Here is a 12,767-nt window from a genome sequence, read left to right as displayed (position 1 = left end):
CAGTCAGAGCCGAGACCTTAACCCAATAGAGATGCTGTGGAATGACCTCAAGAGAGCCGTTCACACCAGACATGCTAAGAATATGACTGAGCTGAAGCAGTTCTGTAAGGAGGAACATTTCTTCTGAACGTTGTGCAGGTCTAATCTGCAGCTACTGGAAACACTTGTTTGAGGGTATTGCTGCCAAAGGAGGATCGACCAGTTATTAAATCCAAGGGTTCACATATTTTTCACAGCACTGTGACTGTTTAATGGGATGTGTTCAATAAAGACATGAAATATTAGAATTGTTTGTTGTTAGTTTAAGCACATTGTGTTTGTCTATACTTGTGACTTTAATAAAGATGAGTTCACATTTTATGACCAATAATGCAGAAAACCAGCTAATTCCAAAGGGTTCACATACTTTTTCTTGCCACTGTATCTTTCATTGTGACTTTTTTATTGTTACCATTTTGTCCTGTAATGTGTTCAACAGATCCAGTCCATCTTCAATGGAAATGATGAATTGTGAGAACAATAAAATAGCTTTTGTACCTCTTTGTTCATTTTTTCAAGCATAATTCCTAAGCAAAACAAAATGTGATATGATGTGATATAATGACAAAATAAGGAATGTAACAAAATATCAGTATCGGCCTGTAGTTTATTTTGTTAAAATGAGTATTGTGCCTGCAAAACAATGTCAGATCATTCAGTTTCTAAGATTAATGAGTATTTGGCATAAAAATGTGCTTAATTGTCATGAAAGTAATGGTCCTTTAAATAACCTTAATCTTATTAATGCTAAATGATGGTGTTTGTTTTTGTTTGCATCACTTATATTTGTATCTTTGTTACAACTTTCATAGATATGTTCATGTAATGATAGTGATTGACATTAGCTGTTCAGTTACTGTAGTTAGATGGGACAGCAGTGTGAGTGTTTATCTTGTTGTTGTGTTGTTCAGGTTTTGGGTTGTCAGGATGGCACTATAGCCTTCTTTCAGCTCATCTTCAGCACTGTTCATGGCTTATATAAGGACCGCTATGCCTACAGAGACAGTATGACTGATGTCATTGTACAGCACCTCATCACTGAACAGAAAGGTGAAAATCACCAATAGCTCTTACGCTGTTGCTTAAGATGTGTAATACAGCTGCAGCAAATGTTTTGTCAGTCTGACATGAGAACTTCCCCAGACATTTTAGGGAATGACATGGACTTGATTGCAAGCCATAGTAATGTCCAATTTGTGAGTTGGTTCTTTGCAGTTTGGTCAAAAGTGTTCACAAATTGGTTGGAGTGATTCATTACCTAATCAGTCTGAATTATTTAAGAACTGTTTTTTTTTCTTTTTTCTTTAAACACCTAAATAGATGTTTGGTTTAGCCAGATGTCAACTGTAAGCATTCTGTGTGTTTGTTTTGACTGAAAACATTCCAATGTTTCTTTCTCTCCGTTTCCTCTTATTTTGTCCAACTTAACCCTCCTAGTGCGAATAAAGTGCCGGGAGCTGGTGAAAAAGATCGCCATCTACCGCAGCAGACTGGCTATTCAGCTACCAGAGAAGATTCTCATCTACGAGCTTTACTCTGAGGACTCCTCTGACATGCATTATAGAGTCAAAGAGAAAATCTGCAAACGATTTGAGTGCAACTTGCTTGTTGTCTGCTCACAACACATCATACTCTGTCAGGTAAAGTGCGCAGTAAAACACACAGGAGATCCTTGATCAAGACTCTGCAACCAGTGGGTCGCGACCCAAAAACGTGTTTGAGCTAGTGTTGGGTGTACTCTAATCACAAAAGTAATTATTAATTGTAATCAAATTACTTTTGACTCAATAAGTAGTCTAAAGGATTACATTTTGAATTCTTGTAAATAGATACAGTTACTGACTTTCAATTAAGGTATTTACTTTTAAGCACATTACTTGGATTACACATTAGTAAAAGACTGATATATCGGTCAGGCTGAATAATCTGCCGATATTTGGCCATTTAGCAAATATCGGCTTTGGTCGATATTCGTGTTCGATTGGCCGATTAAGACAAGTGTTAACTTTCCTTTGTGTCAGTTCCAAAATATACCCATAGATTTGCCTATCGATAGTCAACACTTTCTGTTTTCAGGGTTTTTTCTTTTCAAGTTTATGCAAATTTGAGTAAAAATTGCATAAAATAGGTGTTTTTACCACTTTAGAAATTTTGTGTGCGTTTGATTTGCTTTTGTTAAATTGTTTATCAGCATTTATTTCGGCCATTTCGATCTTGTGCATTTTAGATAGGAATTATGTTCATATTTCCATATTTGTGTTCCTGTGATAGCTGAAGGGCGTGACAATGGAAGAGGGGGAAATATAGCTATTATTTTTAACTCGTTGAAACTTGTGTGAAAAGTGTTTTAGAAAGTAATTAGTATTTGTGATTACTTTTCTCTGAAGTAATCTTTAGAGTAATTATTTAGAATTTTAGAATTAATTAGTAATTTGTTGTGGATTACTTTTTTAATTGACTTAAGATAGCAAAATAAATTGGCTTGTCAGCTTCTAAAAGGGAGAAGAAAACCCGTACTATATTTTTTGTTGTTGACGTCAAATTTTGTGCATCCAATTAAACCCAGTATTTCTGTGCAAAATAATGTTTTCGTGCTAATTGTGATAACATTACATTGTTAGTGAGGCAACAGTACACAAACATTACATTAACATTAACAGCTTCACTAGGTAGAAGTGAGCTAAATTAGGCCTCAAAACCAAAGTACAAAAGTACTTGGTAAAAGAAGATATTACCCAGACTACAGTACAGTAAATACAGGTTCACTTGTAGCGAGGAAAAAACATGGTTTGTGCTGATCACAATTTATTCATGAGAATTCAAAATTCATGACAGAATTAGTAATGCAAGAGACATTTAGAAACCAAAGCGGTGAATTTTCCTATTCACCAAATGTGATGATATTAATTTTGTACATTGCGTGATTTTAAGGATATTTTTGTTCCCTTTCGATTTCTGTCACTTACATCGCGTCGCTGATGCTTATGGGGAAAATCTCCTTTTTTCCAATTTCTGAACTTCTTTTGGACCACGTCATTTCAGATGCAACTGAATTGAGCCAATGGCGTTTGTGCCCGCTCAGCCAATGACATTTAGCACGCAGTGCTCATCTTTCTATATAAATGGGCGGCATAATGCCATCAGTCAGAATTTAACTCCTTCATTACTGGATTTCACCTAGGGCTGGGACGGTTACCGCATTACCGCGGTCACGTGACTCCAACCGCGGGTCTGAGCTTGTCACCGTCGTCACCGCAAAAAAACAAAAACAAATTAAAGCTGCGAGCAGCGATGACGGGCCCAAGCCGGTGGCACCGCCACCCCCGTGCCTTTAGGGTTGCTGTGCACGATGGGCAATAACGTAACCTCGCTTTGACTGTCGAGAAGAAGATGTGTGCTGTAGAGCTCCAACGAACATTCGCAACGACAGCTCTCGACCTAGTTAGAAGCATTTCTTGTTTGCATGACATGTGGACTTAATAAATCCTTATCTTGAGCCAAATAAACAAGCTGACATTCAGTACAACCTGTGTCTTTTGTTTAGAAAACATACAAATGTTATTTATGTACCGTTTTTGTACGGTACATAAATAAATAAAGCACCGTTTTTGAAGACTGCGCATGTGCGAACGTGCTCTACTATGTAAGAACGAGCCGATTATTGAATCTGGAAATGGGTGGGGCCTGTAACACCTTTAGGAACCAAACGTGCAACACTCATAAATACCGGTTGTAAATCACATTCCCTCACTCGTCTTTGAGATGGCTTCACGTGTTTGGATCGTCGGCAGTTCCATCATCCGCACACTGCATACTCGCTTCTGTGAGCAGCGCCTGGACGGAAACCTCGGTCTTCAGTGTGAGATCACCTGGGACGGCAGAGGAGGCAGACTCTGGGAGCAGCTGTTTCCAGCTCTGCGCTCTCTCAGGGCCAAAGCTACAGCTCCAGATATTCTCATTATTCACCTGGGAGGGAACAGTTTGTGTCGGGTGGGCCGCAACCGCCTCGATTTTCTTCGGGAAATAAAGAGTGACCTGACCGAAGTCTTACAAATGTTTCCCAGAACCAGGCTGGTGTTTTCTGGCATTTTACCCCGTCTAAATTGGAGAGGACAGACTGGCAGGACTGGCTATGGCATTGAACGAAGCCGGCGGTGGATCAACGGCGCCATGTCTGGCTTCTTGGCAGAGAGGCAGATGCGCTGCATTCACCACAGAAACATCGGCTTGTTCCATCTGTGCAGAGACGGAGTCCACCTGAGACCAGAGGGAAACCAGCTTCTGCCGAGCAACCTCCGAGAAGCTCTGCAGGTGGAACTCAGAAGATGAAGCAACAAATGTCCTTTTAAGGGCAGCAACAATGGCTCTTTTAAGAGCCACATTCACTCATTCAAATAAAAAGCATTTTCCAAGTGTGTGAAATTCGTTGTTCCTCACCTTACTTGATGTCAGGTTTCAGATGACTTGTTTTTAAATAAAAATGTCGATTCCTCTTATCCATTCCTTTGTAAGCATTTCAATATAACTTTCAAACCATTTAAGAATCGTGCGCTGTTTTCTGTGCTGACCACAATCCAAAACGTGCCATAAAGCAGCGGTGCTCAAACTTTTTTGTTTTGGTTTATTTATATAAAGACACAGAGAATATTACTTGCCTTACCGATTAGAATTATAAAAAATAACTAGGGAATCACTAAAACGAGAGAATTATTCTTATTTGATGATACTCTCAAAACATTCCACAACAAATCCTTGAAATTGAATGATATTCAGAACAGAACACGAATAAAAAAAACGCTCTCTTTACAATCAAAATGTTTTTACATTTGCGATGTATTTGGATGCTAAACTATTCTTTATTATAGGCTTTGTACTTTACTCACGCTCCAATACCGACGTAGAAAATCATCCGCTTTACATGCTAAAAATATGCTTGGAAACATCACAGTGGAGCGGTGCTTACTGTGAATGATACGAATTGTACTACTGACTATTTAAACTAGGGCTGGGCGATATGGCAAAATATATTATCACGATATTTTTTTCCATATTGATCGATATCGATATTTGTTACGATATATAATTTAATAATGCTGCCCGTTTGAAAAGTATACTGATAATGATGCCTGAAGAAACCAGAAGGTTCAATAGTTGAACTATATAGTTTATTAACATAAATAAATAACAATGCAAACATTTAACTGTGCAAACATGGATTGGTTGAGAATATATTTTGTTATAAAAGAATATTGATAAACTTTAAATCTAAATGTTAACATTTTACTTTTAGCAAACATGCTTTATCTGCCTTGACAAAACAATGCAAGTTAGCTTGCCTTGTAACTGATTATAAAATATCAAACTAAAAGCTGTGACTACAGTACTATCACATCAAATTTCTTTGGCAGGGCAGCAAACATTTCAAAATGTTTGCAGAGGTACAACCAAGACAACAAATGTAAACAAGTGAACCACAAAGTCCCTGGCAGATTTAAGTACTTAACTGTCAGATAAATAAAATATTAATTGTGTACTGGTTTTAAATATCTCAAATGTTTTAGAGGTAGCAATCTGAGTAAAAAGTGCAAAATGTAAACACTGTAAACCAGTCACTATGCTACACCTTTTAGGTAGTGCTCATGTAACCCTAATTACCCTATTATAGGTTTTTTGCCAGAAAGACTAGTCTGCAAAACTTTTGGACGGAGTAACATTAACATGGGCCCGCATTTTCATACTCTCGGTGTGGTCGCTGGGATGGTACCTTTTCAGGTGACCGAAAAGGTTTTATTTGTGTTTCCCGTCTTGGTTATCACCGACCGACGGCATATTTCGCAGACCGTCTTTATTTGCGCGTCGTCGCTTTTCAGATATCCAAACCACTTCCATATAATTGACGTCTTGTTACCTTTTTTGTCAACAATTTCCTCAGCTTTGGAAGATAGTTCGAGTTCAGTCGTTTCCACTCATTTTTTCTTTACACTCACTTTCTTCACTGCCGGTAGCTCAAACAGTGCTCTGCTAGCAAATGGGCGTGTACTTAGACGCACAAGCCAAAATCTGCGTTCTGACTGGCTGTTGTCCGTTTATTTCTGCTTTGTAATAGGCTGTTAGGTCTATCCATATCGAGTAAACATGTCAAAAGTTTATCATCGTAGTCTAAATAAATATTATCGCGATGCCATATCGAGATCGTTTTATCGCCCAGCCCTAATTTAAACAGAGTAATTTTTATATGTTAGGTTTACTATTTTATTATTATATTTTATTGCGGATATAATGAACAGGCTGCGATGTCAAGATTGCAATGATGGAGTGTGTGTGTGTGTGTATTTGTAACCTTAAGTAATCATGGTTTATTTATTCATTTATTTATTCATTTGTTCTTTTATTTATTTATTATTTAACATGCATGTGTGCATTATTAAAAGTACCATTGCAGCAACGAGAACGGGTCTGAGCCAAATTATGTTAAAGATGTGTTCTGGTGACTGGCGTGTTTTTAAACCAATCAGATAAGAGTAAATCGAGAGTTAGCGATTAGCTCATCTGATTGGCTACATGAAGAAGGTGGACCCGCCCTCCACTTCGCACTCCCGTTGGAACTACGTCATTTCAACAACAAATGGTAGATTTATCAGAAAATTAATCAGAAAGAAAATCAATCGCAAAGATCGCAAAACAATAATTATAAAAGTGGTTGTTTGCTGCCATTTTTTTTGTTTTCTTAAAAATGTAAAACACAAGCATATATGTTTTATCACAGGTTTACAATAAAAATAAGAGTGTGATTTCAAAGCATTTTGAAATTTGATCATCATTCTCGGACGTTTTGATACGTTCGGATCGATCAGCCCATCCCTACTTTCTTTAGACATATGTTTCATGTGTTGGTTTTAATAAAGACTCGGAGTACTCATAAAACTCACAGAACGAAATATGCGTCACACTTTACTGCGTTCTCAACAACATGTACAAGTCTTCTTCATACGTTAAAAGAACGAGAATACAGAAAATAGGCTTAGAACTCCACCTAGTGGTTATATTATAGAATTAAAGGAGAAATTACATGAGACAGCTTTATAACTGAAATAGCTTTAACTGAAATAGACTAAAGTTTAATATAACTATTCTGATAAGTGTATATTTCCAGCATCATGTTTGTGTTATCAGTTTCTGTAAGTTTTTGTGACGTGTTTCAGAAAGATAATGGCTTAGACAGAGCAATAGTTTATTTTCATCTTAACCGGACATTAAAGTTGATCACTGCAATAATTCATAATTCAATATATTGATACCCGATTTCTTTATCAACTGTTTGTTAAATTGAGACATAAGGGGTGATTTCAAAGCATTTTGAAAGTGACACACTTCCTTCTGCCAGTTGGTGGCGCTATAACTTTGACTCACAGTAGTCACATCCATGTGACACACTGCTGAAGTTTCATCGAGATCAGTTAATATATGCAAAAGTTATAACACACTTCCTTGCTTTTATGCTTCCTTTGTGTGCTTTTTGGAGCTTCAAAGTTCATTTGCAATGTGTTCCACATTCAAACCAAAATATCTGACTCTAGGTCAAAGTATGAAACCAATACCCCACTTTTGTCTGAAGGTGGCGCTACTGAGCCCCTGCACCAGGCATCAAAAAAGAAAATTCAAGTTTGAGGAGCTGCCACAACAACAGTATTTAAGATATCAATAATCCTTTCACACGTCTACATCTGCCGGGTGTTTACATTATACACATAAAGTTTGAAGTAAATCGTGTAACAATAAGTGGGTGATTTTAAAGCATTTTGAAAGTGACACACTTCCTTCTGCCAGTTGGTGGCGCTATAACTTTGACTCACAATAGTCACATCCATGCGATCGGCCTCTTACAGTGAACACACCGCTGAAGTTTCATCGAGATCAATTAATGTATGCAGAAGTTATAACACTCTGACTGTTTCTCGTTTCTCGCCATCATTTCGTTTCCTCGCCACGGCCAAACCGTTAGAGATATCAAAAATCTGCCGGCAATTTTTCATGCTCAATGTCTTGACATCATGCTGACCGAGTTTGGTGGCGATTGGTGGAATTCTCTGGGAGGAGTATTCCAAATTCCATTGCGTGCGTTTTTCAAACAACCCTAAATAGACGGTTTCCTGTTGGTCTGGGGTAAAAAGTAAAAGTATGAAGGATATATGAAACGATGAGATCTATATGTGTACCCAGTTTCATATTATTACATGCAAGCGTGTTTGAGTTATAGACCAAGTTTTCGGACCCTGTTCCAGGGGGCGCTGTCGAGCCCCCCTGCCACGCCCGGGTACCAGCTTCAGCCCGGCCCTAATGACCGCAGGTTCTGACCCGTGTGCAAAGTTTCAAGAGTTTTTGAGCATGTTAAGAGCCCCAAAAGTGCCCCGTAAGTCGTAAAAAAAATAATAATAATAATAATAATTAAAGCTGCGAGCAGCGATGACGGGCCCAAGCCGGTGGCACCGCCACCCCTGGGCCTTTAGGGTCGCCGCGCACGACGGGCAATAACGTAAGCTCGCTTCGACCGTCGAGAAGATGTGTGCAAATTCCAAGAAATCCACATTCAAACCAAATTATCTGACTTTCTGTTGGTCTGTTTGTTCACTTGAGACATAAGGGGGTGATTTAAAAGCATTTTGAAAGTGACACACTTCCTTCTGCCAGTTGGTGGCGCTATAACTGACTCACAATAGCAACATCCATGCGATCGGCCTCTTACAGCGAACACACTGCTGAAGTTTCGTCGAGATCAATTAATGTATGCAGAAGTTATAACAGACTTCCTGTTTCTCTTACTGCCTTCTGCCAGTTATTATAGGCTTTGTACTTTACTCACGCTCCAATACCGACGTAGAAAATCATCCTCTTTGCATGCGCAAAAATATGCTTGGAAACATCACAGTGGAGCGGTGCTTACTGTGAATGATACGAATTGTACTACTGACTATTTAAACAGAGTAATTTTTATATGGTAGGTTTACTATTTTATTATTATATTTTATTGCGGCTATAATGAACAGGCTGCAATGTCAAGATTGCAATGATGGAGTGTGTGTGTGTGTGTATTTGTAACCTTAAAGGGGTCATATAATGCCATTTTTGTACAAGTTAATATGAATCTTTAGGGTCTAAATGAAAACTTTGTAATATACTTTTATTAAAAATTCTCATTAGTGTTTTAAGAAAACACAAATTTTAACTGCTCAAAAACAGCTCCGTTTTCAGCACGCCGTTTCAGTGCATATGACTTTAAATGATAATGAGGTTTGGTCACCCCACCCCTCCCTCCGTTCTGGGGGAATTGTAGTCTTGAATCATATGCATTTGCAAGATGTAAACAGTATTTTGCCAGTATTGTGTTACCATACATCTTCATGCAGTTATAACTGTTTTTTTTTACATTACTTCTTAATCAGTAACATACAAGTAAACCAGGTGTAACTTAGTGTTACCATGTTAACTGTAACACCTGCGTACACAGTTTTTAATAACACAATAACCATAACGCGTTGTTCATTATAAACGTGTGATTATGAATTATATTGAGAACGTCGTAACGTTATGGAAAACATGCCGTAATGTACCCTGAGTGTAAACATTAGCCACATGCAGTTTAGCGTTGTTTTGGTTGAACTCACCTCTGAGTGCTGCTTTACCTGCAGTTGAGCGTTGTTAAACTCACCGATGAATGGTGTTGTACGCCACAATGAGCGTTGTTAAACTCACCGATGAATGCGGTTGCCTATGAACGCGCTAAACCTTTGCTGAGAGGGCACTTTGATATCAGATTGTGAGGGTTTTTAAAAATAAAAAAACTGTTGGAGGGTCAGATAAAGAAGATCTGGGGGCCACCATTATACTAGCCCTGCCATAGATCATTCATTGTAGCCTATTCCTTTTTATTTTTATTTATTGCAGTCTCGACCCATTCGCAGCAGACGAAAAACGTACGTGCAGGTCCAGCTGTTTCGTTTTGGTGGTGCGATGAAGACTTTCGTCGAACATCAGCACGAACGGTCCCGTGATTTTGGAAATTAGTCATCATCCGCTATTCCAAATCGCGTAATGGCTGATGGCTGTAGTTTGCTGGAGACCCTTGACAGCAGTTAGATATTTTTCACTTTTTGAATGAGACTCCAGCGCCCGTACACCCAACATTCCCAATTTAATAGCTTTCTTGCATAAGCAGTAGGCTTCAAATGCGTTATTTGCAACTGGGTTTAACCAAGCACGAAATTCAGATTTTTCAAGCCAAGTATCGCTAAACTTGCACTTCCTCATAGCTGAATAAAATCCGTTTAACGTCTTTCTGTTGTATCCGAGAGACTCGCGCCAATAACACGAAAGCTCAAAGCTGGCTGTTGCATGTTGGTCTATTTTGTAGTCATAATACAGCGAATTATATTTGGACTAGCGAAATAAGAAACTACAACACCACGGAAGTAAAAAAAAAAGAAACATTCCAAAGCGCTGCGGGAGCATTTAAATGAGATTTACATGGACGTAGGAAAATTAAGACCTGTTAAAAATTATTTAAGACCTAGAACACAATACTTCAGCAAATTTAAGACTTTTTAAGGCCTTAAATTGTGATTTTGAAATTTTAGACTTTTAAGACTTTTTAAGACCCCGTGGAAACCCTGTTTTTTTTTTTTTTTTTTTTTTTTTTTGTAGAGTATTTTTTTATTGTATCACCAAAGCAATGACGCTCACGACTCCCGTTGAAGTATCCAGCATCTCTAAGGTCTGCAAATAACTCCATCCAGAACTGAGACCTATATACATTTTGAAGAGTCCTCAAGCTGATGCTTACACCGTGTACAGCGTACGAGTGGCCCTCGTTAAAATATTGAACGCAATGATGCAGTATGTCTTGTTTTTCCGTCTGGTCCGCGTCTTTTAAAATCTCCAAACACCGTTCTCAACAGTCAACACGTACAAGTGTTCTTCTTACGTTAAAACAACGAGAATACAGAAAATGTGCTTAGACCTCCATCTAGTGGTTATATTATAGAATTAAAGGAGAAATTACATATGAGACAGCTTTATAACTGAAATAGACAAGTTTAATATAACTATACTGATAAGTGTATATTTCCAACGTCATGTTTGTGTTATCCGTTTCTGTAAGTTTTTGTGACGTGTTTCAGAAAGATAATCGCTTAGACAGAGTAATAGTTTATTTTCATCTTAACCGGACATCACAGTTGATCAGTGAAATAATTCATAATTCAATATATTGATACCGATTTCTTTATCAACTGTTTGTTCAATTGAGACATAAGGGGTGAATTCAAAGCATTTTGAAAGTGACACACTTCCTTCTGCCAGTTGGTGGCGCTATAACTTTGACTCACAATAGTCACATCCACGCGACCGGCCTCTTCAAGTGAAGAAACTGCTTAAGTTTCATCGAGATCAAGTAATGTATGCAGAAGTATACCCTTGCTGTTTAAGCTTCATTTATGTGCTTTTTTGAGCTTCAAAGTTCTTGTGCAATGTGTTCCACATTCAAACCAAAATATCTGACTGTAGGTCAAAGTATGAAACCAATACCCCACTTTTGTCTGAAGGTGGCGCTACTGAGCCCCTGCACCAGGCATCAAAAAGAAAATTCAAGTTTGAAGAGCTGCCGCGACAGCAGTATTTAAGATATCAATAATTCTTTCACACGTCTACATCTGCCGTGTGTTTACATTATACACCTAAAGTTTGAAGTAAATCGTGTAACAATAAGTGGGTGATTTTAAAGCATTTTGAAAGTGACACACTTCCTTCTGCCAGTTGGTGGCGCTATAACTTTGACTCACAATAGTCACATCCATGCGATCGGCCTCTTACAGCGAACACACCGCTGAAGTTTCATCGAGATCAATTAATGTATGTAGAAGTTATAACACTCTGACTGTTTCTCGTTTCCGCCATCATTTCGTTTCCTTGCCACGGCCAAACCGTTGGAGATATCAATAATCTGCCGGCAATTTTTCATGGTCAATGTCTTGACATCATGCTGACCGAGTTTGGTGGCGATTGGTGGAGTTCTCTGGGAGGAGTATTCCAAATTCCATTGCGTGCGTTTTTCAAACAACCCTAAATAGACGGTTTCCTGTTGGTCTGGGGTAAAAAGTGAAAGTATGAAGGATATATGAAACGATGAGATCTATATGTGTACCGAGTTTCATATTATTACATGCAAGCGTGTTTGAGTTATAGACCAAGTTTTCGGCCCCTGTTCCAGGGGCGCTGTCGAGCTCCCTGCCACGCCCGGGTACCAGCTTCAGGCCGGCCCTAATGACCGCAGGTTCTGACCCGTGTGCAAAGTTTCAAGAGTTTTTGAGCATGTTAAGAGCCCCAAAAGTGCCCCGTAAGTCGTAAAAAAAAAAAAATAATAATAATAATAATAATAATAATAATCCTAACGAAAACAATAGGGTCCTACGCACTTTGTGCTTGGGCCCTAATAATCCTAACGAAAACAATAGGGTCCTACGCACTTTGTGCTTGGGCCCTAATAATAATAATAATAATAATAATCCTAACGAAAACAATAGGGTCCTACGCACTTTGTGCTTGGGCCCTAATAATCCTAACGAAAACAATAGGGTCCTACGCACTTTGTGCTTGGGCCCTAATAATAATAATAATAATCCTAACGAAAACAATAGGGTCCTACGCACTTTGTGCTTGGGCCCTAATAATAATCC

General features: G+C 38.4%; 1 protein-coding gene across 1 annotated transcript in view; it reads left to right on the top strand.

The window, feature by feature from the left end:
• The window catches only part of LOC127620825 (intraflagellar transport protein 122 homolog), a 97,945-nt gene that overhangs the window by 29,957 nt on the left and 55,221 nt on the right, over positions 1–12,767 (top strand). Inside the window, exons 10-11 of the mRNA XM_052094081.1 lie at positions 951–1,089; positions 1,477–1,679. Coding sequence (XP_051950041.1) covers positions 951–1,089; positions 1,477–1,679 — 342 coding nt within the window. The remainder of the gene's footprint in view (positions 1–950; positions 1,090–1,476; positions 1,680–12,767) is intronic.

The sequence above is a fragment of the Xyrauchen texanus genome, chromosome 27 (assembly GCF_025860055.1).
Source record: "Xyrauchen texanus isolate HMW12.3.18 chromosome 27, RBS_HiC_50CHRs, whole genome shotgun sequence".
In the NCBI taxonomy this organism is placed as follows: domain Eukaryota; kingdom Metazoa; phylum Chordata; class Actinopteri; order Cypriniformes; family Catostomidae; genus Xyrauchen; species Xyrauchen texanus.
The sequence above is the reverse complement of the archived record's forward strand: the minus strand, read 5'-3'. Positions and strand labels throughout refer to the sequence as shown.